Source organism: Oncorhynchus tshawytscha, linkage group LG14 (assembly GCF_018296145.1).
Source record: "Oncorhynchus tshawytscha isolate Ot180627B linkage group LG14, Otsh_v2.0, whole genome shotgun sequence".
Taxonomy (NCBI): domain Eukaryota; kingdom Metazoa; phylum Chordata; class Actinopteri; order Salmoniformes; family Salmonidae; genus Oncorhynchus; species Oncorhynchus tshawytscha.
The window spans coordinates 5,053,265-5,078,537 of record NC_056442.1 but is presented as its reverse complement, the minus strand read 5'-3'; the positions used below and the strand labels follow the sequence as shown (position 1 = coordinate 5,078,537).

Below are 25,273 nucleotides of genomic sequence, written 5' to 3'. Positions count from 1 at the left end.
ATCATATTCCTATCTATCATATTCTATATCATATTCATCTATCATATTCTCATCTATCATATCATTCTCATCTATCATATTCTCATCTATCATATTCCTATCTATCATATTCTCATCTATCATATTCTCATCTATCATATTCTCATCTATCATATTCTCATCTATCATATTCTCATCTATCATATTCTCATCTATCATATTCTCATCTATCATATTCTCATCTATCATATTCCTATCTATCATATTCCTATCTATCATATTCTCATCTATCATATTCCTATCTATCATATTCTCATCTATCATATTCTCATCTATCATATTCTCATCTATCATATTCTCATCTATCATATTCTCATCTATCATATTCTCATCTATCATATTCCTATCTATCATATTCTCATCTATCATATTCCTATCTATCATATTCTCATCTATCATATTCTCATCTATCATATTCTCATCTATCATATTCTCATCTATCATATTCTCATCTATCATATTCTCATCTATCATATCAAACAGATACAATTACATTCAAAGCAGAAAATATATACAGAGCAAATGTATGAGATTGAACACATTCATTTCACAATGAACAGTTGATCTGACCCCCATTTTGCACTGTTTCACTATGGCTTTAGTCATCAGTCAAGAGGGAAACATTTTATTCATTAAGGTAGTAGTGTTTCAGGGACTGTCAGTTTAAGAGGTTTTAAATTTTAAATTGATCTAATCAAACAAATCCTCTCTGTTACATTCCTCTCTATAATATTTCTCTGCCATATTCCCCTCCATCATATTCCTCTTTATCATATTCCCCTCTATCAGGTTCTTCTCTACCCTCCATCCACTGCCCCTCATTCCTCCTCACCCTCATCTCAATGCAGCCCCTCTCCATCCACCAGAGCACGATGGAGAGCTCTTCCTCCCGCCTGGAAAGTACCATCTCCTTGTCAACCAGGCAACCTTCCTTTTCCACATATTTGATTGCCTCCTCTTTAACTCTAAGTTGCTCTTTATTGATCCTCAAAATCACCCCTGACCTGGGCTTTGAGATGATCTGACGTTTTGTTTGTTTGAGACATTTCTCGTTGCTGCTCATCCTATTCCAGCACACCAATGTCCTTCTTGAAGTAGCATACATCTGAGGCTACCTCTTTTTTTCCAGATCCTTATGTGCTTCTCTTCTAGGTTGGAATGTGTGTCCTCTGTAGTCTCTCCCATCTCCGCAGATCCCAGAGATCAGATTACTGTCTGTCTCCCGAGCCTCTCCATGTTCACCACGTTCATCTTCTCTGCTGTTTCCTCTCTCGGCTGTGGCGCTCTATCTTTTAGGATCTTCCTCCAGTTTCAGCTGGTAGGCCACATTCCTGATCAGTCTGTTGATCTGGAAGTTTCTGGCTCTGACCAGAGCTGGTGTCCAGCATTCCGGCTGTCTTGGAGGCATCTCCAAGGTGTGCTAGGCAGACAGCTCAGAGACACAGGCTCAGCGTAGATCTCCGTGCAGATGGAACAGGACAGGTGCTCTGCCAGGTCAGAGGAAGCTGTGGTCATAATGGAGATGACTGTGCTCGTGCTCAGTGTGTGAGAGAAAGAGGCAGTATCAGAATACCCATATTAGCATACTAAATAGTATGCAAAAAAGATATGTTTTATAGTATGTGAAATTTAGAAAGTATGCAGCGTTCACATGCTAGTCGGAACTAGGAAACTCTGGAATGTCCGACTTGCTGATTCGTTGAATGCGACACGTATATAACTACAACCAGTAAGCAAGTCTGACATTTCCGAGTTTCTTAGTTCCGGCTAGCACATAAACGCAGTACTCAGAATGCGTCATCTAATGCACGACTGCATTGACTCCGTCATTTGTACATGTTGGTACAGCGCTTCAATTTATCTGATTATCAGCTGTTGTCAAACACGTGAGTGGGAAAAGAAGAGTGAATTCTGCAAGGGTGGGCAACTCCAGTCATCGAGGGCCTGATTGATGTCACACTTTTTCTCCATCCCTAGCAAACACAGCTGATTCATCAAATTGCATTCTAAACTGAAGATCATGATTAGGTGATTAATGGAGTCAGGTGTGTGAGCTGGGGCAAAACTGTGACACCAATCAGGCCCTCATGGACTGGAATTGCCCACCCCTGTTACGAGATCAAATGCCAAAATTAGTACATACCCTAATCTAACTGCCTGTAGCTCAGGATCTAAAGCAAGGATATGTATATTCTTGATACCATTTGAAAGGAAACACTTTGAAGTTTGTGTTAATGTGAAATTAATGTAGGAGAATATAACACATTAGATCTGGTGAAAGACAAAAACAACCGTTTTTTTGTACCATCATCTTTGAAATGCAAGAGAAAGGCCAAAATGAATTATTCTAGCCCAGGTGCAATTTAGACTTTGGCCACTAGATGACAGCAGTGTATGTGCAAAGTTTTAAAGTAATCCAATGAACTATTGCATATCTATTCAAAATGTTTTATCAAGACTGCCCAAATGTGCCTAATCGGTTAATTCATACATTTTCAAGTTCATAATTGTGCACTCTCCTCAAATAGCATGGTATTCCTTCACTGTAATATAGCTACTGCAAATTGGACAGTGCAGTTAGCTTAAATTCTTGCTAATCTAACTGCCCATATCAGATATGTCCTGCGATTTGTTTTGGTTTCTTACAACCTCATGCTAATCACATTAGTCTACGTTAGCTCAACCATCCCGTTGACAAAGTACACAGTCAAATTAACATTTGCTTTAAAGCCCTCACTAAGAATACTGACTAACTTCTTGTAAAGGTAGGGGCATGTGACTATCATAAAGCAAGACAGACTAAAGTTCAGTGACAGCGACAACTTTCAGTGTGGGGAAAAGGCTACAACACAAGTGAATAAAGGATGGGTTTTATATCCATTCAGTATAAATAGGAAATATCTAATAAACAAATTATTCCAACTAATTCTTTGGATTGGAGATTACTGCTTTAGACTGTTGATATGAAAGCACACATTCAGGTCAGCAAGCACTAAATAAGTGTCCAGCATGCTCTAGAGGTTATTACAAGTAACTACACATATCACACCACAACAGCTAACATAGGGTCTCACTCCCGCTCCTCCTTTCCTCCTCTCCCTCTTATCTCCTCTGTTCTTCCTCTATTCCTCCTCCTCCTCTCCTCTCAGCGGCTCCAGCTGGATAGAGTGACGTCGAGGTGGCCTCTCACTGGAGGGAGGGAGAGGGGGAACAAAGGAGGACGAGGAGGTGGAGGAGAGGGGTAGAGGAGGCAGAAAGCCCGGTCTAAATATTGTTTTAAAGGGAAGAGCGGGGGAGGAGGAGAGAGTGCGAGAAAGGGGCGGAGTGAGAGAAAGAGGGGAGGAGGGGGAGGGCAGCTGCGTCCGACACACCATGCCTACACCTGCAACAGGTAGGCCAAGGGGCGGGACCTGTAGGTGAGACTCATAACACGATAGGGGAGGCAGGTGAAGAAGGGGTGGAGCTGGAGTCAAGGAAGGGAGGGTGTTCCTACGAGCTCCCTGCCAGCGAGAGGGAGAGCAGGGAGGAAGTCTGTCCACAGAGCACTTCCGGGTCATTGGGTCGCCTCCGATGACATTAGATCCCCCTCTACAATGTAAAGCAGTTTGAGTACTGGGGTGTTCTCTGTATAAATCCAAGGTGGAACCTCCAGGGGCTAGCCTCCTCTCAGGGGACAGTCTGCTCTGGGCTGCCTGGGAAAGGTGCTCCTCTGTGGGAAAGAGGAGAGAACAAGAGGCCCCGGAAGAGATCTCCTTATGGTAGAGATGGACAGATCGACTCTCCTTATCATCTCCCACCTCTTCCTCTAGCTCGGCCTTCTCCCTCCTTTCCTTCTTAAAGTCGTGATGAAGAGAACCTTTTTCTCCCTTTCCTACTTCCTCTCCTCCCTCTACCTTCCTTTCCCTCCTTCCCTCTTGGTAGACCTTGTTAAGTCGAGCCAGATTGTGAATAGCTAGCCATGGTTCAGACCACTGTCGCTGTCTGGGAGGGGTGACACAGGACTGGTCCACTGGACTCAGCTCACATGGGGAGAATCTGCTGCTGCTTCCACTCCCCCTCTTACCTGGGATGAGATAAGAAAGTATGAGACAGTTTCCTGAGATGTTTAACACCTTCCCTCCCTCCCTCTAACCTGATCCTCTGAAATTGAACACGTTCTCTCCCTCAAGTGAGTTGGGTGAGCCCGTCTTGATGATGATGTCAGAGGGTGACATGCAGGTGACAGGTGATGCATCGGGAGACGGCAGAACGTTCAGGTAGCGCCTCGTCACCGGTCCTCCGCTCACACCCATCTCCGTGGTGATGATGATGATGTCACGGCCTTTAGCGCGGCATGCGTCCAGTAGCACCTGGGGTATGTAATGGTCAGTTATAATCATTTCACCACACACACGTTCTTGTATAACTAACCTTTTGGGGACACACTATTCAGTCCCATTCAAAACACTATTTTCCCTAACCCATACCCTTAACCGAACCTTAACCCAAAAATCTAACCCTAAACCTAATTCTAACCTTAACCCTAAACCCCCTAGAAATAGCGTTTGACCTTGTGGGGACCAACAAAATGTCCCCAGTTGGTCAAATGTTTGTTTGTTTACTATTCTTGTGGGGACTACTGGTCCCCACAAGTATAGTTAACCACACACACACACACCCTCCTCCTCCCTCCTGACCTGTAGTGTAGGCTGGTGCTGTGCGTTGATAGCGTAGACCATGGCTGAAGCTCCAGAGTAGTCCTCCATACTGGGGTCAGCTCCAGCTGAGAGGAGAGTAGAGGCTAGCTGAGCTCCAGCCCTCTCCATACAGGAATACATCAGAGCTGTACGGCCTGACCGGTCCTGGGCATTAGGGTCTGCCTGGGTCGGGAAAGATAGGATGGGGTTAGGATGTAGGTAGGCGCACACACACACACACACGGCCTGTTTAGAATAGAATAGGATAGAATCCCACAAGGGAAAATTAAACCTACAGAGCTCTCCTTTAAAAGCAGACACAGACCTGGTTGTCTAGTAGGTATCTGAGCAGTTTCAGGGTTCCAGGTCCAGTGGGTTCCCCTCTCAGGGCTTTACACGCTGCCAGGAGAGGAGTCTCTCCTCCTGGGTTTCTCTCGTTGACCTGGGCACCCCCCTCCAGGAGCAGCCTAACGAGTCGAAGCTTCCCCAGCCTCGCTGCTCCAATCAGGGGACTGCCGTCTGGCAGGAGGTCCTGGGGGACCGACATGGTCTGGAGGAGAGGAAAAGGTAGAGATAGTAAGAAAAAGAGAGAGACAGTCAAACAGGCAGGCGAAAGTCAAATAGTGAGTTAGCATCCAAACATACCTGGGTTGGCTGAGGTCCTGTGTTGTTAAGGTTTCACTCCAGACCAAGTGGAGATCCACACATCACATATTGGCAGCAGACTTCAGCCGACTGGACACTGATACACATCCTCTTCGCTCCATCTCCCTCCATTCTACCTCTCTCCTGTACAAGCGTGGGTCCTGTCTCAGGTGAAGGGCAGGCGTGGGTAGCGGTGAGCGTTCAAAGTTGTCAATGGTTTTCAGCTCTAAAGGTCACCTGATGCTGAGTCTCCACACTACAAAGGCTCTGGGAAGGACTGATAGAAGTCAGCTTTGAACGGCCTTCATCTGGCAGACCACCGCCTGAGTTCAAACAGCCTAGAGGGGTGTGTGTGCAGAAATGGCACTCTAAAACAAATTTTATTGGTCACATACACATTTAGCAGATGTTATTGCAGGTGCAGCGAAATGCTTGTCACAAAAACAAGTACTGCAAAGTTGCTTAGAAGCAGAGCTGCCATGTCTGTCAACGCCATCTTGTCAGAACACAGAATGGTGATAAAAAGACCTGTGGATAAGGAGGAATGTTTTCTGGCTGTTCCGCCTATAGATAGGCCTGTAAACACACACACCCACCCTTTGCCCTCATCGTCAGCAGTGCAAGAGAGCGCAAACTAATTGAGGTGATGGGAACTAGAAGCCTCTAAAAGGTGTTGAAAGAACTAAATGTCTTGGCAAAAGTAGTGAATTCACTTTATTTGTTTTTTGATGCATCTACAACAACGAGAAGGACACAGGGGTGAAAAAAAACAGATGACTCAGTGAAAAACCCAAAACAACTGACATTTATTGTTGATGCAAGATCTCCCCCTTTTTTTTTCTCCCAATAAGCAACTTTATCAAGTCTCTAAAGAAACTTTATTACAACAAAGAAAACGTACAAATAGGAAACGTTTTATTACTACACAAGACATTTAGGAGTAGAAACTAGCCTATCAGGAAATACAAAGCAAACCCAGGAAGCAGTTCGTCACCATGTTTAATCCAGATTGGCATGATACCATGTTGGCCCCTTAGATTATGTTCCCGCTGCTTTCGAAAAGAACCTGAATATGGCAATATTCCAACCAAATGTCATGGGATCATTTATATTACACAGCACTGCAAGAGATGGGGCAAAGTTCTTTCAGTTGGATCTTCAAATCAAGGTGGCACCCAATCTAAAAAGGGGTTAACAGAATTTAAAAAACACAGGATCATTGTAACTGCCTCGTATCCAATGCTGCTTTGTCGTCAGAGAAAAACATGGCCTGCAGCTCAAATTTAAAGTGGCTTCCTCTCCTCACGTCATCTCCTTCGTCTGCACAGATCCATCTTCCACGTCAGTGCAGGTGAAGGGAGGAGGAGGACGCTACTTTAGACTAGAGAGATGGACAAACCCAAGGAACAGTCAAATGTGTCCTCACCCACTGTCCCCTCCTTTCAACCCAGAATGAAACAGTATTATACGTCACCACAGAAAGACAGAAATGACCAACAATGTGACAAACGTAGATTTTTCATACAGGAGAGGCGTTTGCACCGGTGCAGAGTTTGACACCACTAGGGCCAGGAGGGTTTCCCTGAACAGGTCACAGTCAGGAAACAACTTGAAAAAAGGTAGAGTCATAGAGAATAATTGTGGCCAAAATGCCATTTTAGCATGGGCAGCTCCATTGAGGGCTTCCGCCATACTAAAGTAGTCAACCGGATGGGGGTTCCTATGGGTTGTAGCCTCAATGGCACTGCCCATGCGGTCACAGATAGAGGCATCCCCTTCCGTATGGGCAGAGTGGAAAGGTCAAAAGAAGGTCATGAGTTTTTCCAGAGCACATGAAATGACAAGGACCACAGGAGGTCAGTGCACCTTAATTGGGGACGGAGGCTTGTGCTAATGGCTGGAGCCCGAATCAGTGAAATGTTACATACAAACATGGTTCCACGCTCCAGTCCAGACATTATGAGCCATCCTCCCCTCAGCAGCCTCCACTGACAAGGGCACATAAAACACTCCTAGCCCTAGTTATGGTAAGTAAATATATCTCACATTTTAAAAACTAAACAGTTTCACGGTTCGTTTTCCAATAATTATCCTCTTCCAACAATAAAAACACTTTGCACTGGTGCAAACTAGGGCACATTCCAAATGGCACCCAATTTCCCTATGTAGTGCACTACTTTTGGCTTCAGTAGTGCACTATATAGGGAATTGGGTGCATTTCCGATTTGCCCTTAGTGAATATGGTTCAGAGTTGAATCTATACAGCAGTATCTCAAACTACACCAGAAGCCCCCCCCCCCTAACTCTCTCCATATCATTAAGAACCTGTGATTTAACATCTTTTCTCAATTCAAATACAGAAAAATCCTTAATAGAAAACAATCATTTTCTTTTCATCTATCGTTATGAGAGACAGGAGATTTCCCTAACAGCTTGACCTGGCCAGGAAACACTCTGGACTCTAACGTTAGTTGTAGTTCCTAACTACATAATGATCCAATAAAGAGGGTCCCTCCTGGCTCTAGTTGTGTCTGAGTTGAACAGTGAGGTACTGTAAAAACACACACGGTCTCTTTTCAAACCAAGTTGGTCTGAATCAACTCATTTCGCAGGTCATCGGTTGTGACGGAAATATCAAAATGTCATGTCATGATATCAAAATTCACTTTACAGTATTTACAAAACAAACCAAAGACAGATGGAGACGTCACAAAAGGAGAGAGGCGGTTGGGGAGGGGGAGGGTGTAGGTAGGCCGAGTGTGTGAGTAAGGACAAATGTTGTCCTCTTGGGGGGTCTTGCCAGTTACCATGGCAATTGCCACACCACCTCCTGATTGGCTCAGCTCTGTTACAAGAGTCCTTTAAGCATCCAAGCAGAATAATTTCACAGAAGGTCAGAAGAACTGCCCTCTGGGTAATTTAAAAAAAATAAAAACCAGACACTTACAAGATGTCTTCCTCTAGGTGGATGCTGATTGGTGCAGAGTGATTCCGGAGTGTGCAGATAAGACTTATTGTCAACCTGTTCTGTCTCAAAGGAAGATTAAACAAATAAATACAACTGTGCATCCTCTGCATGTTCAGGGTCACTTACTCTACTACAGAGAAAACGCCTTCTCGGGGGGGATGGAGAGGGACATTACAATTTAAAGTACCATGATGGACCAAGGTGCTGTTCTGACTGGGCAGTAGATTGTGTATATCCTGTGGGTTTTCCTTAAGGAGACTAGTGAAGGTTCACCGTCCTGTGACGTTACTAACGAAGAGGTCATCAGTGGGTGCATGCCCTTTCAACAACAACAAAAAAACTACATTTTAAAATAAACAGAATCATAATATTATTAAATCATAACAATAAAATATTATAAAAGAATAGCAATAATACATTACATACAGAGTAATGGAAAACATCACAACACTTGTTTTTTAAATGTATACACAGAGTGAACGAGGGGGGGGGGGGGCTAGACGACACTTCCATGTCTACGTCTCAAATGACACCCTATTCCTCTAAAGCAGTGCACTACATAGGGAGAAGGGGATCATTCGAGATTCGTTCCCTGTATCCATTAGAAACAATCAATTCCATTAGAAACAATAAAAACATCAAAATAAAAGTGAATGCCAATGTAAATGTTTGTCGAGCTTCCAGACAGTTACTGACAGAACCCTACCATGCTGTGTCCTGAAGGGTGTCCATGTTATCCAGTCTCTCCATCATCCCCTCTCTCATTGTCCAGACCCTGACAAGAAGTCAGAGAGGCAGGGGGCAGGGTTAGAGAGTAGGGACTTCCTGTGTCTCTGTTTCCTGTCTAGGCCACAGACAGCGTCGGGAAGCTCCGCCTTCACTAGAGGCCCAGCATGCCCCAGGGCTGTCCTAGAAGCCTGGGTAGCGGTGAGAGTTCGAGGGGGTGGAGGTGAGGTGGGAAAGGCAGAATGAGTCCGATCCAAGGTGAGGGGTTGGAAAATCCAGGTGGAAAGGTACAAAAACAAAAATAACCAAAAGAAAATACAAAAATAAAGAAATTAAAATTACACACTCATCGTCATGTTGGGTGAATACTGTGAAGAGAGAAGGGGGGAGTGGTAGACATGAGTGAAAAATGTAAACGCTACAACATTACATACCAGGTCACCCACCCTGGTTCTTGAGGGGTCAAGGTATAAGGGTCAGGGGGTCATTGGCCAGCAGTACTCACACTTTCACTTTGGAATGGGTTGAGGAAGTTTCCACCCATCTCTCCATCGTCCCGCGGCGTCCCGGGAGGGTTGCTCATACCCCCCATGTTAGGAGAGTTCTGGATAGATAGAGAGTAAGATAACTCTATAAATATGTTGTACCACAAGTTATTTGACCAGCAGCTCCAAGACATGTCCCTCTGTCTGTTTGAGAGATTAAAGTCAAATGTTGTAGAAAAGGGGATTTATATTCACCTTTGGCAACCCGTCCATGTCCCCAGAGCCTGAGAGACCATGAGAGAGAGATGAGATTCAAAACAGTTCATCCATGCACTGAACATTTTGTCACCCTTACGACTGCATTAATAACAGGTTTCATAACCCTGTCATAGCACCCACCTAGAGAGCCGTTCATGTGGTGAGGTTCCATGGCTCCCATAGTTCCCATCGGTCCATCAGGCCCCGGGCCCATAGGGAACTGGGAGAGACACACACACACACACACACACACACACACACACACACAGAACATAAAGATGTCTCAGTGAAACTGGACCGTCGGACTGGTTTTATTGCCCCATCTAATCAGCGGGGGGATAAAGTCATACTGTGTCATACTGTATCGTGGTGTCACGCTGCGTGACATCACGCAGTGGAATACGACGTGTAATGTGACTCACGTTGGGTCTGTTTCCTCCTGGTCCTATAGGGTTCATCATAGTGTAGATGTTTTCACTGGAGTTGTTGGAGTCTGGGGGAGACGAACACAATAGTACAACATTAGTCCACAGAGAGAGAGAGGCAACATACATAGTGTCTAAATATAGTACTGGTGCTGGGGGGACATATTTAAGAGACGCACCACCTGGGCTGGGCATGATGGGAGTTCCGGGCGGCCCCCCTCCTCCTGGAGGACCCTGGGAAACAGTTCAAAAGGGGTCAATAAGAACAGTGCACACAATTTCCCCATTTCTACAGCTAAGGAACAGTTTTATAAGTGACAAGTTATTGAAAACACTGACGGTTGGCTACTCACCACATAGTGGCCGGGAGATGAGGAGGAGTATTGTATCTGTGATGAGAGAAGGGAAACTAGAGGTTAGGGAGGGGGGGGGTCATAGTTACTGCCGGGAGAGATTCTCAACTAACCAGTAGTTCTTTCCTCCAGCAACAAGAGGGCAGTATTGTACATTATCAAGCCATCTTAAATAATAATCATTGTAATGAATCTAATCTATGGCAAATTGAGCGAGGAAACAACTTACTGAGTTCGCATTGGGACCAGGCCACGGTCCTCTACCACCAGGTCCCCTGAGAGACAGAGACAGACTAAGTATAGGGAAACACTGCCATAAACCAAGAGAACAACAGTTCAACATTCATGATGTCGGGGCCTTCGATATTCAACCATGAAGCTGGTGCTATGGGATAGACTGTATTTCTCCCTATGGAGGGAACACTTACATGTTCATCCCAGGCATAGGACCACCCATGGAGTTAGGAGGGGGTCTCATACCCCCGTAGTTCTACATAGAGAGAAGAGATACACGGTGTCAAAACGAGAGTGTGTGTGTGTGTGTGTGTGTGTGTGCGCGCGCACACGCTTACACTTACCTGTGGACCCATGGGCCCCATTCCTCGTGGAGCGTTCATTCTCATTGGCCCGCCCATATTAGGATGTCCTATAGGAGAAAAGATGACAAGAACACAGTCTTAACACCAACACACACTGGTAGTTAAAGACACTATGTGATGGTCTAATATGGATAATTCGATTCACTTAGCAAACACTTTTATCCAATGAGACGGTCACCTCCACACCTAATCCACATATGGTCAGTCTGAACCTGGAAGGCAGGGTTTATGGCAGGCAACAGACTAAACTCTCCTCTAACCTCATTAACTGGGACCCCTGTTGGGTTAAACAGTACTCTATAATCTGAACCTGTAATCTCAAGACAAAACTCAGAGACCCACACTATCCTATCTTCCACCCAGATGACCCCTAGATCTTGTGAGGTCCTGGGGGCACCGGCGTTCTCAGAGAGGAACGCCACTTGAAAAACTGCAAGCTTACACAAACACAAGCATGAATAATGTACACACACACACCTTGTGGTCTGGTGGGGTCCATGCTGTTTGGCAGGAGAGGCTGAGAACCAGGGATTCCCCCGGGAGGCTGAGGGAAACAGATGGACGATAGAAGGGGCGATAGTGAGTATGGACCACCAGCACATACCTACCTGGAAGTGCATGTTCAGCTGTATAGGTGAGCGTGTGGCCCATACCTGATTTGGCATTCGGAGAGAGGGGCGGGGTCCACCTGGAAACCGTGGCGACATGAAAGGCTGAGAGAGACAGAGAGAGAGTTTGTCATTCCCACTGAAAAGGAGTTGAGCAGACAGATGGACAGAGTGTGAATGGAGGAAGGGAGTGAAAACACAGAAAACTAAAACAATGAGCCGGCTAATTAACGAGATATTTTACAAAGGAAGCTTGTCTTCAAGGATGCAGGCGTCGCTCTCATCCTTTAGCCTTACATGTAGTGGTACATGTAGAGCATTGTGTGTGTTCTGTCTGTCCCGTGTACATGTGCACTCAGTGTGTAGGTCCACAGTGGCGCCTCTTTTGTTTTATTGATGAGGGGGTTGGTGGAGTGTGTCTGGAGGCTAAAGCTTCAACCCCCCCCAGAACAGTTCCAGAGGAGAGTCAATTATTTATGTGTGTTTGTTACCTGTCCGTGTGGTCCCATGCCGTGGGGGGGCTGTGCGTGAGGAGACTGCTGGGAGCCTGGCGGACCCTGAGAGAAGAGAAGAGTGACATCAGAGAGGAGCTAACAACTACAGCTGCAGGAGCAAGCCAATCAGGGATGTGGAAGAGAAGCTAGGCAGTAGCCAATCAGAACAGAGTGGGAGAGGGCATTTTTCCTAATCCATGGTAAGAGGGTGTCTTCACCACTAGAGGGCAATGTTGACACGACTATAAAACACAGCTCAGAACAACAGTGGATCAGAGGAGCCTACAGCATGTTTGGTCACCATCCATCCCACACTGTTCAACATCAGGACATGCAACAAGACTGAGGAACTGCTTGAATGTGCATGAATGGCTTCAGGTTTGTTTTGTGAATTGTGTGGGTCTTTAATTTTTTATTATTATTAGCGAACAAACACCAAGCACACACATGATAATAGCAACACAGGCATAATTGCAGCAAGCAGCTCTTGCTAATGATAAGGCCACTTGTACAAAAAGGACAACAAGCACAGACACCCTCTTCCCTCACTTGTGTTATAAATAGCACTTCCGTGCCTCTCCTCTTTTCTCGCTCCCTCACTATTCTCTTGCCATCTCCCACTTTCACCGACTTCCTCCCTCCCATTCTTTCATTTCAGCTCTCTCCAGTTCTCTCTTCCACTCTCGACAGACAATGAAGTGATAGCCACAGAAACAAACACATTGAGGCCCATCTCTCTCCGTTCCACCTTATCATCGCCGCTGCCAAATGCCAGGGCTGTCCATCACGCTGTCTGGCTTTGTGTGTGTGTGTGTGTGTGTGTGTGTGTGTGTGTGTGTGATCTATATATGAGAGGAGAGAGGGATTATTGGAGGTGGAGAGAAAGAGGGGGTGGAGAGAAAGAGAGGGATGTGAAAAAGAAGTGTGAGGAGATCTAGGAAGAGAGGGAATAAAGTAATGGATGATGAAGATGATTGGTGGAGTGGAGGGAGGGAGTTTTACCATGCGTAAAGTGAGGGGCGAGGGAGGTAGCAAAAGAGAGGGATGAAGAGGTGTATTACCTGGAAGAATCCAGGCGGCATGGGTCCTCCTGGCATACCATCATTAGGAGGCATATTCCCCATCACAGGACTGGGGGCTGCTGCCGCACTCTGCAACACACACACACACACACGTTAAAAGATGAAGCACAGAGTCACACAGACCATCCTAAACCCTGCCCTTTCCACTTTATGTTAAACTGACACACACCTTGTCTTTATACATTTATGCTAATTCTGCCCCTGGGGACAACATAGGGTCTTCCCTCCATCTTGCTCCCTTTCCCCAGCTCATTCCCCTTAACCCTCTCCAAACATCTGCACTCCTCCTCTCCCCCCACGGCCCTCACCCTCCCCTCCCACGGCCCTAACCTCACCTCCCCCGGCCCTAACCTCTCCTCCCCCGGCCCTAACCTCTCCTCCCCCGGCCCTAACCTCTCCTCCCCGGCCCTAACCTCTCCTCCCCCGGCCCTAACTTCTCTCCCCTCCCCCGGCCCTAACCTCTCCCCCTCCCCCGGCCCTAACCTCTCTTCCCCCGGCCCTAACCTCTCTTCCCCCTCCCCCGGCCCTAACCTCTCTTCCCCGGCCCTAACCTCTCTTCCCCGGCCCTAACCTCTCTTCCCCGGCCCTAACCTCTCTTCCCCCCGGCCCTAACCTCTCTTCCCCCGGCCCTAACCTCTCTTCCCCCGGCCCTAACCCCTTCCCCCGGCCCTAACCTCTCTTCCCCCGGCCCTAACCTCTCTTCCCCCGGCCCTAACCTCTCTTCCCCGGCCCTAACCTCTCTTCCCCGGCCCTAACTTCACCTCCCCCGGCCCCTAACTTCACCTCCCCTCCCCCTAACTTCACCTCCCCCCTCCCCTAACTTCACCTCCCCCCCCAACTTCACCTCCCCCGGCCCTAACTTCACCTCCCCTCCCCTAACTTCACCTCCCCCGGCCCTAACTTCACCCCCCCGGCCCTAACTTCACCTCCCCGGCCCTAACTTCACCTCCCCCGGCCCTAACTTCACCTCCCCCGGCCCTAACTTCACCTCCCCCGGCCCTAACTTCACCTCCCCCGGCCCTAACTTCACCTCCCCGGCCCTAACTTCACCTCCCCGGCCCTAACTTCACCTCCCCTCCCCCGGCCCTAACTTCACCTCCCCTCCCCCGGCCCTAACCTCTCTTCCCCGTCGCTCTCACTTCCTTTTGCTCACTCCCCCTCTCTCATCTCTTGCAGTAGCTAGTCGAAGCTGTTGCTATGGAGACTGGTCCTTTGCTCCCCGTGCCTCTAGCATCCCCCTCTCAGAGAGAGGGGGAGAAGAGGGAGGTAGGAGAAAGAGACCGAGAGAGAGACAGAGTGACGGGTTTTCAGTAACAACCTCTAGCCAGGCCCTAACCACTTGTGTGGATATGAAATAATTGGATAGATATAGGCAATATGGTGAAAACTCCACCTATCATACCAGAGGGAAAGGTTCGTATAGAAATACCATTAACCAGGCTACTGGCATCATGCTTGACATAGACAAAACACAGACAAATCCTAAATATCAATGACAAATAACTGTACATCAATAAAGCTACATGGTGGACTATCACTCACCCACACAAACAGAAATAAATGTCAACACACAGTGACAGGAAGCACCACAGGGGAAGGTTAACGTCTGGCTCAGCCTATAGGAATCCACCACCATGAATAATTAATCAACAAATCAAAATTGATGATTTGATTGGGCGATGTGGTATGTGGCTCACCGATACTGAATGGAATTGATCTATCCAGCCCACACACACACACAGAGAAAATGGACAGATCAATGGTGCTCAACACATTGACCTTTTCAATGGTAAGACAAACACTGGAAGATGGAGAGAGGGAGAGCGAAAGAAAAAAGGGGGAGAGAAGAGTGGTAAATCCCCGCCCCCTCCCACAAAAAAAAGAGATGAGAGTGTAAAGGGGGCAAAATGAGAGAGGGAAGAAGGCAAAGAGAGTTACAGGAGAACTAAATCATTTGTTTTCTATGGACTTAGAAAGTCTGAGGCCACACACACACAGACGCACACCCCCCCCTGCCAGAATGCTCTACATGGATATAGACACACACCTTGTGTGTTTGACCATCTGGTCCTCGAGACTGGCAAACTGGCACTTCACTCAAACAGTTGCCAGCCACGGCAGACAAAACAGAGCACACAAAGCATGCACACGGTTAACCAGCTCTCTCTGGCACCGAGGATGTGAATGCCCCCCTTGCTCTGGGCCAGATGCCAGGGCTGCAACACACACAAACCCACCCACAAATCCCTGGCTTAACCCCGGCCCAGTGCTGGGCTTACTGGATTAAGACCTCCATTCCATTATCTCCACACACTGACGATAGCCACACACACACACGGGAAGAGGCGGGACGAAGACACACACACTTGGGCCGGTCACTCACGTAATCATGGAAGGCCTTGGCCTCGCTGGAGTGTTCGCAGTTCTCCCGTCTGTCCGGCGCAGCGCAATACAAATCCCAGAATACACTGCAACAGGAAATAGAGGAAGAGGGTTCATGTCAGGGAGCACCTGATGAGCCAATCGAGGCGATAAAGAGGTCAAGCAAACTCCACCAAAGCAATTGAATTGCCATGGAGACGCATGAAGGACCGTGGGGGAAAGATCCCGACTCTTCTCATTGCCCCCCAGCAAAATCAGCCGACATTTAGGCTATTGTTGACATGTGTATTTCACACTATGTTGAGGTAGAAATCTCAATATAATACTTGTATGGATGTCAACCCCAACACGTGTTCATATCATCATTACAATTAGAGGTCGGCTGATTAATCGGAACGGCCGATTAACTTGAAATCGGCCCTAATTTCCCTAACAAACGTAAATCACTATTTTTGGACACCGATTTGGCAGATGTAAAAAAATATATATATTTTACACACCTTTATTTAACTGGGCAAGTCAGTTAAGAACACATTCTTATTTTCAATGACGGCCTAGGAACAGTGGGTTAACTGCCTTGTTCTGTGGCAGAACGACAGATTTTTACCTTGTCAGCTCGGGGGATTCAATCTCCAACCTTACTAGTTAACTAGTCCAACGCTTGAACCACCTGCCTCTCATTGCACTCCACGAGGAGCCTGCCTGTTACACGAATGCAGTAAGAAGCCAAGGTAAGTTGCTAGCTAGCATTAAACGTATCTTATAAAAAACAATCAATCATAATCACTAGTTAACTATACATGGTTGATGATATTACTAGTTTATCTAGCGTGTCCTGCGTTGCATATAATCGATGCGTTGCGCATTCGTGAAAAAGGACTGCCGTTGCTCCCACGCGTACCTAACCATAAACATCAATGCCTTTCTTAAAATCAATACACAAGTATATATTTTTAAACCTGCATATTTAGTTAATATTGCCTGCTAACAAGAATTTCTTTTAACTGGGTAAATTGTGTCACTTCTCTTGCAGAGTCAGGCTATAATGCAGCAGTTTGGGCCGCCTGGCTCGTTGAACTGTTTGAAGACTATTTCTTCCTAACAAAGACAGCCAACGTCGCCAAACGGGGGATGATTTAACAAAAGTGCAGTTGCGAAAAAAGCACAATCGTTACACGACTGTACCTAACCATAAACACCAATGCCTTTCTTAAAATCAATACACAGAAGTATATTTTTAAACATGCATATTTAGCTAAAAGAAATCCAGGTTAGCAGGCAATATTAACTAGGTGAAATTGTGTCACTTCTCTTGCGTTCATTGCACGAAGAGTCAGGGTATATGCAACAGTTTGGGCCACCTGGCTCGTTGCGAACTAATTTGCCAGAATTTTACGTAATTATGACATAACTTTGAAGGTTGTACAATGTAACAGCAATATTTAGACTTAGGGATGCCACCCGTTAGATAAAATACGGAACGGTATTTCACTGAAAGAATAAACGTCTTTTCGAGATGATAGTTTCTGGATTCGACCATATTAATTACCTAAGGCTCGTATTTCTGTGTGTTATTATGTTATAATTAAGTCTATGATTTGATAGAGCAGTCTGACTGAGCGATGGTAGGCACCAGCAGGCTAGTAAACATTCATTCAAACAGCACTTTTGCGCGTTTTGCCAGCAGCTCTTCGCAATGCTTCAAGCATTGAGCTGTTTATGACTTCAAGCCCATCAACTCCTGAGATTAGGTTGGTGTAACCGATGTGAAATGGCTAGCTAGTTAGCGGGGTGCGCACTAATAGCGTTTCAATCGGTGACGTCACTCGCTCTGAGACTTGGAGTGGTTGTTCCCCTTGATCTGCAAGGGCCGCGGATTTTGTGGAGCGATGGGTAACGATGCTTCGAGGGTGGCTGTTGTCGATGTGTTCCTGGTTCGAGCCCAGGCAGTGGGGAGGAGAGGGACGGAAGCTATACTGTTACACTGGCAATACTAAAGTGCTTATAAGAACATCCAATAGTCAAAGGTATGTGAAATACAAATGGTATAGAGAGAAATAGTCCTATAAATACTATATTAACTACAACCTAAAACCTTACCTTGGAATATTGAAGTCTCATGTTAAAAGGAACCACCAGCTTTCATATGTTCTCAGCAAGGAACTTAAACGTTAGCTTTTTTACATAGCACATATTGCACTTTTACTTTCTCCTCCAACACCGTTTTCGCATTATTTAAACCAAATTAAACATGTTTCATTATTTATTTGCGGCTAAATAGATTTTTATTGATGTATTATATTAAGTTAAAATAAGTGTTCATTCAGTATTGTTGTAATTGTCATTATTACAAACATAATAATAATAATAATAAATGTTTAAAAAAAATATATATATATATTTTTCTTTTTAACGGCCGATTAATCGGTATCGGCTTTTTACGGTCCTCCAATAATCGGTATTAAAATCATATTCGACCAACCTCTATTACAAATCAATCGCATTATATAGTTAAAAACAACTGACCACCAGCAATTTCTGTATGCTAGCTATGCTAACCAGCTTATACGAACAGCAGTTAGCATTTAGCAGTCACTTCTAAACGTTACTTGGAGAAAACGGCTAACATATATCCAAATGGGACTTAAGTAAGCACATTGTGGGCCTGTTTACAGTCGATAAATGGCAACTTTGTTAGAACGTGTGTCACTGCCTCCTTTACTACATCTATGTACAGTACATATGTTATTCACCACACGCACGCACACACGCGTAAATGGTACGGAGTGGTGATATTCTAATGGAATACAAACGCGGGAACACAAGATGTGCACGCAAGGGGCCGAGATACTCACCACCACCACGAGTGCAGGAATCCAGGAGGCTCCCCTAACGTAATATTCTTTTCCCATCGTATCTGAAAGAGAGAGAGCAACATGATGTCTAGTTCTAAACTCATTCCACTGAGGGCTGAGCGTCTGCAGGTTCACTCCCTTTGTACTTGATTGATGAATTAAGGTCACTGATTAGTAAAGAACTCCCCTCACCTGGTTGTCTAAGTCTTAATTGAAAGGAAAAAACAAAAACCCGCAGACACTTGGCCCTCCGTGGAATGAGTTTGACACCCCTGGCCTAGAGGTTAAGAACACATAATCAGTCTGTCTCAGCCAGTCAACGCTGTCCCTCTTCGCGACCGCACTCTCCCTTACGCTCCTTCTTTCCCTACCTCTCAGTCAATGCCCTGTCACACCTCGTTCTACCCCTTTGTCAACGCCGTCCTTCCCCTTCGCTCTCTCGGTCTCCCTCTACCACCATCTAGGCTACCGCTACCTGTCCACATCTCTCTACCTCAGTGTCTCCCTCTTTTCCTTTCAGTCATTCTCCACCTTTCTCCTTTCTCACTCTAGTCCCTTACTTATTGGGAAGGACCAAAGTTGGCGACCACCAGGCTAGAGGTAGGACGACATCGGACAGAAAGGTGTGCGTCTTACCTCTGACAAGAAGGTCTGTGCAGACTTCTGTGCTCCTACATGCAGCAGGTACTCATATACGTACAGCGCTAACCTGCAACAGAGGAGAACAGGACCTTGCATTAGCAAAACTGTAGAAAAAGCCATAGGAGTTAGCATTAGCAAAGATCTGGTTGAGGATTACACAAACCTACTAGAACAACAAGGCTGACTGTGTGTGCACGGCAGGCTGCAGGCATAAGAGGTCGCTTAGGGCCCCAGGCCGCTAGGTTGTTTTTAGGAACTCAGTTCGGGGCCTCAACTTACTGTTTCGAATAGTAGAATACACAAGGTGCAAGTTCGAAATTTGGTAATGCATCAGCAATTTCTCTTATGTCAGTCACTAAATTACCCACACCAGCGAACAATTTTTGGATTAATTTACCAATCTAAACTTGTCGTAATCATGGCCAAATACCAAATACCCTTTCCAGCCGGAGCATTCTAATTTCGTAATAATAGTTAAACAATGGTTTAAAGCCATAATAACACCACCGTCCAATCACCAAATGTTTTTCTGTAAACTGCCATTTACACATGATCTACAAGTAGATATATTAATGGTTTAGGGCTTTATGGGTGGGAACTTGTTTTTTTTACTTCAATGAAAGGTCACAGAGCAAATCCTCCATTTGCCTCAGTGCCCTGGTAGATGACTGGAAGGAGAGTGGATCGAGTGCCATTTTGACCGCTTCAAAGCAGAAACAACAAGGCGGATCAGATGAGGTAAGAAAGTTGCTTCTCCCTCCGTTTCTGACATTTTTGGGGACATTTCTTTCTGGCTGGAAAAACAAGAGAGCTAGATTTTCTGTGTACTGTCAAACATAGCTAAGTTTGTCACTAGTATGGCCTAGTAAAAATCAGCAGGTAAACTAGCAGTTAAGAGCGTTGGGCCAGTAACCGAAAGGTCACTGGTTCGAATCCCTGAGCTGACTACGTGACAAAAAAAATATATTTTGATCTGCCCTTGAGCAAGGCAATTAACCCCAACTGCTCCTGTAAGTCGGTCTGGATAAGAGGGTCTGCTAAATGACTCAAATGTCAATTAAACCAGATTGACCACTGTGCTCACACTGGTTTCACTTCACTTGCAGTGAAACCTAATGTGAGCTTGCCAGATCAGGCTGGTTTGGGAGGTTAAGGAAATACAGTATGCTTGATGCATGTCCCCCTGCCCCCACAGGCTCTCCTTCCTTCCAACACCCCTCACCAGACCGCTTCATCCCTTGCCTCTCCCCTTCTGGTCCCCCCTCTTACCCCCCACTGGCCTTGCCTCCTAGTCCTACCAGACACCGGCTGCATACCAGCCTCCAGGTCCACCGCAGCTACTCTGAGATAGCCGACTCCTCTGCCCACCAGAGGCCCCCACCTTGGCTCCTCCATAACTCTCTCCTGTATGTTCCTCACAATTGTATGTTGTCCTTTCCTGTTCCCATATATCCTGCATGCCAGCCTGCCTACATGTTTGACACATGACTCATGGCTTTGGAGATGTAAAGGACATGTAAAGACTAAAATAATGTTGGGCTTTTAAATGGTTCCCGTTCTGACTCCTCATGTGATAGGCCTGGGGTAATAATGTACGTTATAAAAAGCCAATAAATTGGTATTATGCCTTTATCATATTCTGTCATTCCAAATACATTGATGACAATACCCCTGAGATGAATGTTGTATTTAATGTTATGGCTATGATGGTGATAACTTTTAGTTTTTTGTACAGGTTTGAATGAGACAATGTACTCCTTAACGTTATTCTTTCAATAAAGTAGTCTTACTAATATTATATTATTACTTGTTTGTCTTTGCTTATCACGTCAGACTAAATGCCATTTGTAATTTGTTTGAGCAGATGTGTTGAATATACCACACAGATAAGTGTCTGATCAAGGAACATTCCATAGAATTCTTTTTAAATACCATTGGTCACTAAAACAACTTGTTCACAGTAAAAGGTATTTATATTCTTATTTCATATGATCAATCCTTACAAAACAAGAGACTCAATATGCTCTAAGTGTTTTTAATCTTCATTGGAAATGGTTGTAAATTGCAGTTATTTTGGGGGGAGCATAGATTTTCATGTAAGATACATTTTCACAGGTGTTCTTTCTTGACTGATTGTCATTTGAGAAGGCAGTTTCTCAACATTCAAAATAGGTATCATGTTTTCATTATGCTCATTAATGCACGCAGAGGTCATGATCCAGTGGAACAATCCGCTCAGGGTGGCCATGACCTAAATGGTCCGAAAGTGGCTTCTTACACCTGAATACCAAAACATCCAGAAGATTAAGGTGCTCAAAGTTGACCCATTTCACATACCATGAGACAGCCATGTCTTCACCACTATAAAAGATAACAGTTGAGTTTGATATTTTTTTTTACTTACAAAAACAAGTTTGTCAAATTATTTTATAATTTCATGAAAAACAATATTTTTTATATTCGCATATGTTGTAGTTTAGACCTTTCATCATCTGAGGTTTGTGTTGTGCCTGCCATCAGTTGAGACGCAACAGCTTGCGAATACAATAGAAGTAGTTGATTCGGCCCATGTAATTTGAAAATATTTAAATACCCAAATACACAGAAAATAAGTAACAAAATATACATGTATTTGAATCCAGGTCTGGTGTGCGTGTACAGTCGTAAGGGCCGTCTCACAGGACAGGACCATAAATAGCTGAGGGGTGTTCCCACCCTGTGATCACAGATAAAACAACTGGTGAGACAGGACAAACACACTGCCAGAGAAGAGTACGAACCCTCTTAAGAGTAGGAGGTAATTGTGAGGTTGCAGCCAGGCAGGCGAGCCTGTGATTTATGAGCCAGGCTGTCAGAGGTAGTGGTTCTAACACACAATTGTCTGTGGCTGCCTGGTAGTGTAATAAAGTTTACTGTCAGTCTTGGGTCAGTTAAGCCTCTCACACATACCTGACCAATGCACAGGACAGTCAATGATTTGAAAGTCACTTAGCTCTGAGACTGCTGGTTTAGAGTGTGGGTCTCTCATCACACACACACACACAAACTGATCAGTGTTCACAGTGAATAAAGTAACGCTGCCTATACTTTCAATGCATTTTCTCCCAAAAGGTGGGGAAATGTAGCCAGGCCACTGGGGGTTAACATCCCTTCTCTTATGATACGTGCCATGGGATCTTTAACATCCCATCTGTAAGACGGCACTCTACACAGGGAAACGTCCCCAATCACTGCTCTGGGGCACTGGGATACTTATTTTTTTTAGATCACAGGAAAGAGTGCCTCTGCTTAGCTTCAGAGGCAAGCCAGAAGTGGGATGCATGGTGGGTAAACTGCCTTTATCCTCCACTACACCACTGACTTTGGTTAGTGTAGGTCTACTCTCCCACATACACACCATGTCTTCTCCTGACCGTTTACAGAAGGCTATGGTTAACGATCAAACTACCGATCTCCCCCACAAGGGCACTGATGAAATGTTTATGTGTGATGGGAGGGCTGTCTGTGTGTGCGCAGGGTGGGGGGGCTATGTGCACCTGGTCTGCTGCATTATTTAAGCACACGCATTGAGAGGAAGAGAGTTTGAGCTGCAACACTGGGAGATGTTTTGATGGGAAGGTAGTGTCTCTGCACACACGCACAATTACTCAGTAAAGGGACAGCTCGTCTCCTCCCTCAGTCCCTTTCTCTCTCACACAAACTTCCCTCCTGATGTTCACCACCAGTACACCTGACATCCTGCCTGCGGCTGCAGACAAAACCCCTCTTTAAACATGGATAAGACAGCCCACCAGAAAACACTCTCCTTCTCACAGACAGAGAAACACAGACTTCGCTCCATCTCAGAGCGACCGCACACACACACCGCTCCGACTCACAGCACAGAGCAACCGCTTCAGTCAGACACTCAATAATTCAACACAGAAGAGGGAGATGAGGACTTGGAAGAGAGGAAGGGAGAACTGAGCATTGGAGAGGAGGGGAAGAAAGGAGAGGAGACAGGAGGACAGGGAAGGGAGGTGAGGAGGCAGAAGAATAGAGACAGAGGGGAGGAAAATCAACAAAAGTTTGCCTTCTGAGCTAAGCTATGGTCTGCCCAGAGCTCAAGTTCTGAAGTTGATTCATAAAATCAATTAGGCTATATTGTAGATGAACATAATCATATCAAGCACAGCAGCGACATACACAGAAGGAGCAGACAAATGTGTTGACAATTTATTTGCACATCCAAGGGACAGGGCTTAGAACAGCTTTAATTTAAATATGGACTGAAATGTGTGGGGGAAAGTATGGGCAAATAATAAGGCATCGGCTTTGTTGACATTTGGCAAGACAATGGCAAAAGAGAGCCATCTACAGCTTGTCAGGAAAGCTCAAATAAATCAGTACGAATAGCCTAGTAGTTGTGTTGTTCACAGTGCATACTTATGAGTATCTGGTTCTGCAGGTTATACCATACAAATTTGAAATCTCTTTAGAAACCAAATAACACATGTTGTGACAAACATGTTTAGGAAAGAAACATAAATGCAACACAGTAGCACTGGGTGGATACGATAAAGTTACTGTCGTACTAGCAGCCAGTTCAGCGGAACATCATCCTGTACGGACAAAACGGCATCCGTAGCTAGCAGACAAAGGGATAGGTAAGCTACCGCTATCTGAGCTAGCACACTACCTCGTTTGTAACTCCAACTATTCGGCTAAATGCTCAGCGTATTGGCCAATTTTAAATGATAGAAAACCTCTTTTATAAAGGACACTTATTTTACTCTTTAATAAGGGCTAAACAAACTGTTTGGACACAGTTATCATACTTGCCGCTAGCTAGCTCCTAGCCTACCTAGCAGTAACTCGCGTATGAAGGTACACATTCATACAATGTAGAGTGAGTTCGAATAGTTCCTTTTTGGAACGTTGGGCACTCCTTTGTTACATTGAAACCAAACCGGTTACATTGGTTTCAACTTTGTAAAAGCTATCAATCGGCTACGTTATTTCACCATAAACTAATCCCAGGCTTCCTGAAACACACAAGCATCTTCACGAATGCATTGTTCCCAATACCCAGAGAAGTAGGGATGCTCTTTTCCACTCAATTCTAAAATGCAACATATTGCAGACAGTTTTAAAACAAAGGATTTTTCAAATGTTGTTTAATATCGCCAATGTCATACATGAAGTTAATAATATACTGTACCGGATGAGAATGAAACTAGTAGGAATGGATACCTTGGTAGTAAGCTAACGTTTAGCTAGGCTAGCAATCAACCCCAAATAACTATTTGCTTGTTAGGGAGGGCTACAAGAATTCACCGATGCAAGAAAACCTGAAAAACAAAGACCCTAAACAACTACGGAGAGCATATCGTATCCTAACCTGCACCCTTTCTATGACAACAAGCGAGGTGGTGTATGTGAGCGTTGGAGATAACAGTAGATATCCTAGCACTAGTATCTCTAGCTGGAGTTTGTGACATTGCACTATTCCCACTTACTTTTCTCTTGCTTGGTTATCTGAGGGCACAACAGCACCTTTCCCCTTGGCGTACATCCTTGAAGCTGGTTTCGATACTTTTTATTCAGTCCGGTTCCGACACCTGTCAAAGAAAGCGACCACGTACGATCTCCATAGCTACACAGCAGTAGTGTTCTCTCTCTCACTGTGCCCCGGTGTCTTTTTTTCTAGCAGGCTACATCCATCCTCAACATTGCCGATCCGAACAGGGGCTGCTGCCGTCGCGGGGAGCTTGAAACCGTCTGTTGGTGATCTTTTTTTTTCAGTCGCTGTTCCAGGGTTTTACCCACGCTCCCCCTGTTATAGAATGGTGGGGGCTTCTTAAAGGGATAGATCCCTTTTTTTTGTTTATTTGCCAAACTAAATTATGATAGACTAGTCAGTGTTCTTCATTCCTGGGCTTGGAGTCCCACATGGATGTGTGCAGGGTTTTGATCACTAACATGCCTCTTTTAACAGTACCCTACATGCCTCTTAACAGTACCCTACTGTGCCCACATGTAACTGTGTGCTCTGTA

General features: G+C 45.3%; 2 protein-coding genes across 3 annotated transcripts; both read right to left on the bottom strand.

Moving 5' to 3' along the window:
* Positions 1-2,401: 2,401 nt before the first annotated feature.
* LOC112266395 lies at positions 2,402-5,964 on the bottom strand. Its single transcript, XM_024443833.2, has 5 exons — positions 5,361-5,964; positions 5,041-5,265; positions 4,716-4,898; positions 4,172-4,388; positions 2,402-4,102 (listed from the first exon to the last, which is right to left on the bottom strand). The coding sequence occupies exons 2-5, from the start codon at positions 5,260-5,262 to the stop codon at positions 3,162-3,164; spliced, it is 1,563 nt and encodes a 520-aa protein (XP_024299601.1). The 5' UTR covers positions 5,263-5,265; positions 5,361-5,964; the 3' UTR covers positions 2,402-3,161.
* Positions 5,965-6,061: 97 nt separating this feature from the next.
* LOC112267685 (single-stranded DNA-binding protein 3) lies at positions 6,062-25,033 on the bottom strand. Of its 2 annotated transcripts, none has more exons than XM_042296914.1 (18): positions 24,736-25,033; positions 19,232-19,304; positions 18,596-18,657; positions 15,742-15,826; positions 13,338-13,427; positions 12,274-12,339; positions 11,828-11,887; positions 11,652-11,718; positions 11,154-11,221; positions 11,004-11,065; positions 10,805-10,850; positions 10,576-10,611; positions 10,405-10,456; positions 10,220-10,290; positions 9,939-10,017; positions 9,795-9,823; positions 9,560-9,658; positions 6,062-9,245 (listed from the first exon to the last, which is right to left on the bottom strand). In XM_042296914.1, the coding sequence occupies exons 1-18, from the start codon at positions 24,789-24,791 to the stop codon at positions 9,090-9,092; spliced, it is 1,257 nt and encodes a 418-aa protein (XP_042152848.1). In that variant the 5' UTR covers positions 24,792-25,033; the 3' UTR covers positions 6,062-9,089. The 2 variants fall into 2 exon arrangements, with proteins under 2 accessions (XP_042152848.1, XP_042152847.1); XM_042296913.1 differs by having other exon boundaries at positions 10,402-10,456; positions 24,736-25,032.
* Between the last annotated feature and the right edge of the window lie 240 nt (positions 25,034-25,273).

What these genes read in the sequence shown, in the direction of transcription:
- LOC112266395 (XM_024443833.2), bottom strand. Translation starts at nt 5,262, where the DNA reads ATGTCGGTCCCCCAGGACCTCCTGCCAGACGGCAGTCCCCTGATTGGA. An exon ending in AGCACCAGCCTACACTACAG is followed by an intron (nt 4,389 to 4,715) that starts GTCAGGAGGGAG and finishes TACATACCCCAG; the next exon opens with GTGCTACTGGACGCATGCCG. An exon ending in GTTCAATTTCAGAGGATCAG is followed by an intron (nt 4,103 to 4,171) that starts GTTAGAGGGAGG and finishes ATCTCATCCCAG; the next exon opens with GTAAGAGGGGGAGTGGAAGC.
- LOC112267685 (XM_042296913.1), bottom strand. Translation starts at nt 24,791, where the DNA reads ATGTACGCCAAGGGGAAAGGTGCTGTTGTGCCCTCAGATAACCAAGCA. An exon ending in TTCCTGCACTCGTGGTGGTG is followed by an intron (nt 15,827 to 18,595) that starts GTGAGTATCTCG and finishes TTCCTGTTGCAG; the next exon opens with TGTATTCTGGGATTTGTATT. An exon ending in ACATGGACGGGTTGCCAAAG is followed by an intron (nt 9,659 to 9,794) that starts GTGAATATAAAT and finishes CTATCTATCCAG; the next exon opens with AACTCTCCTAACATGGGGGG.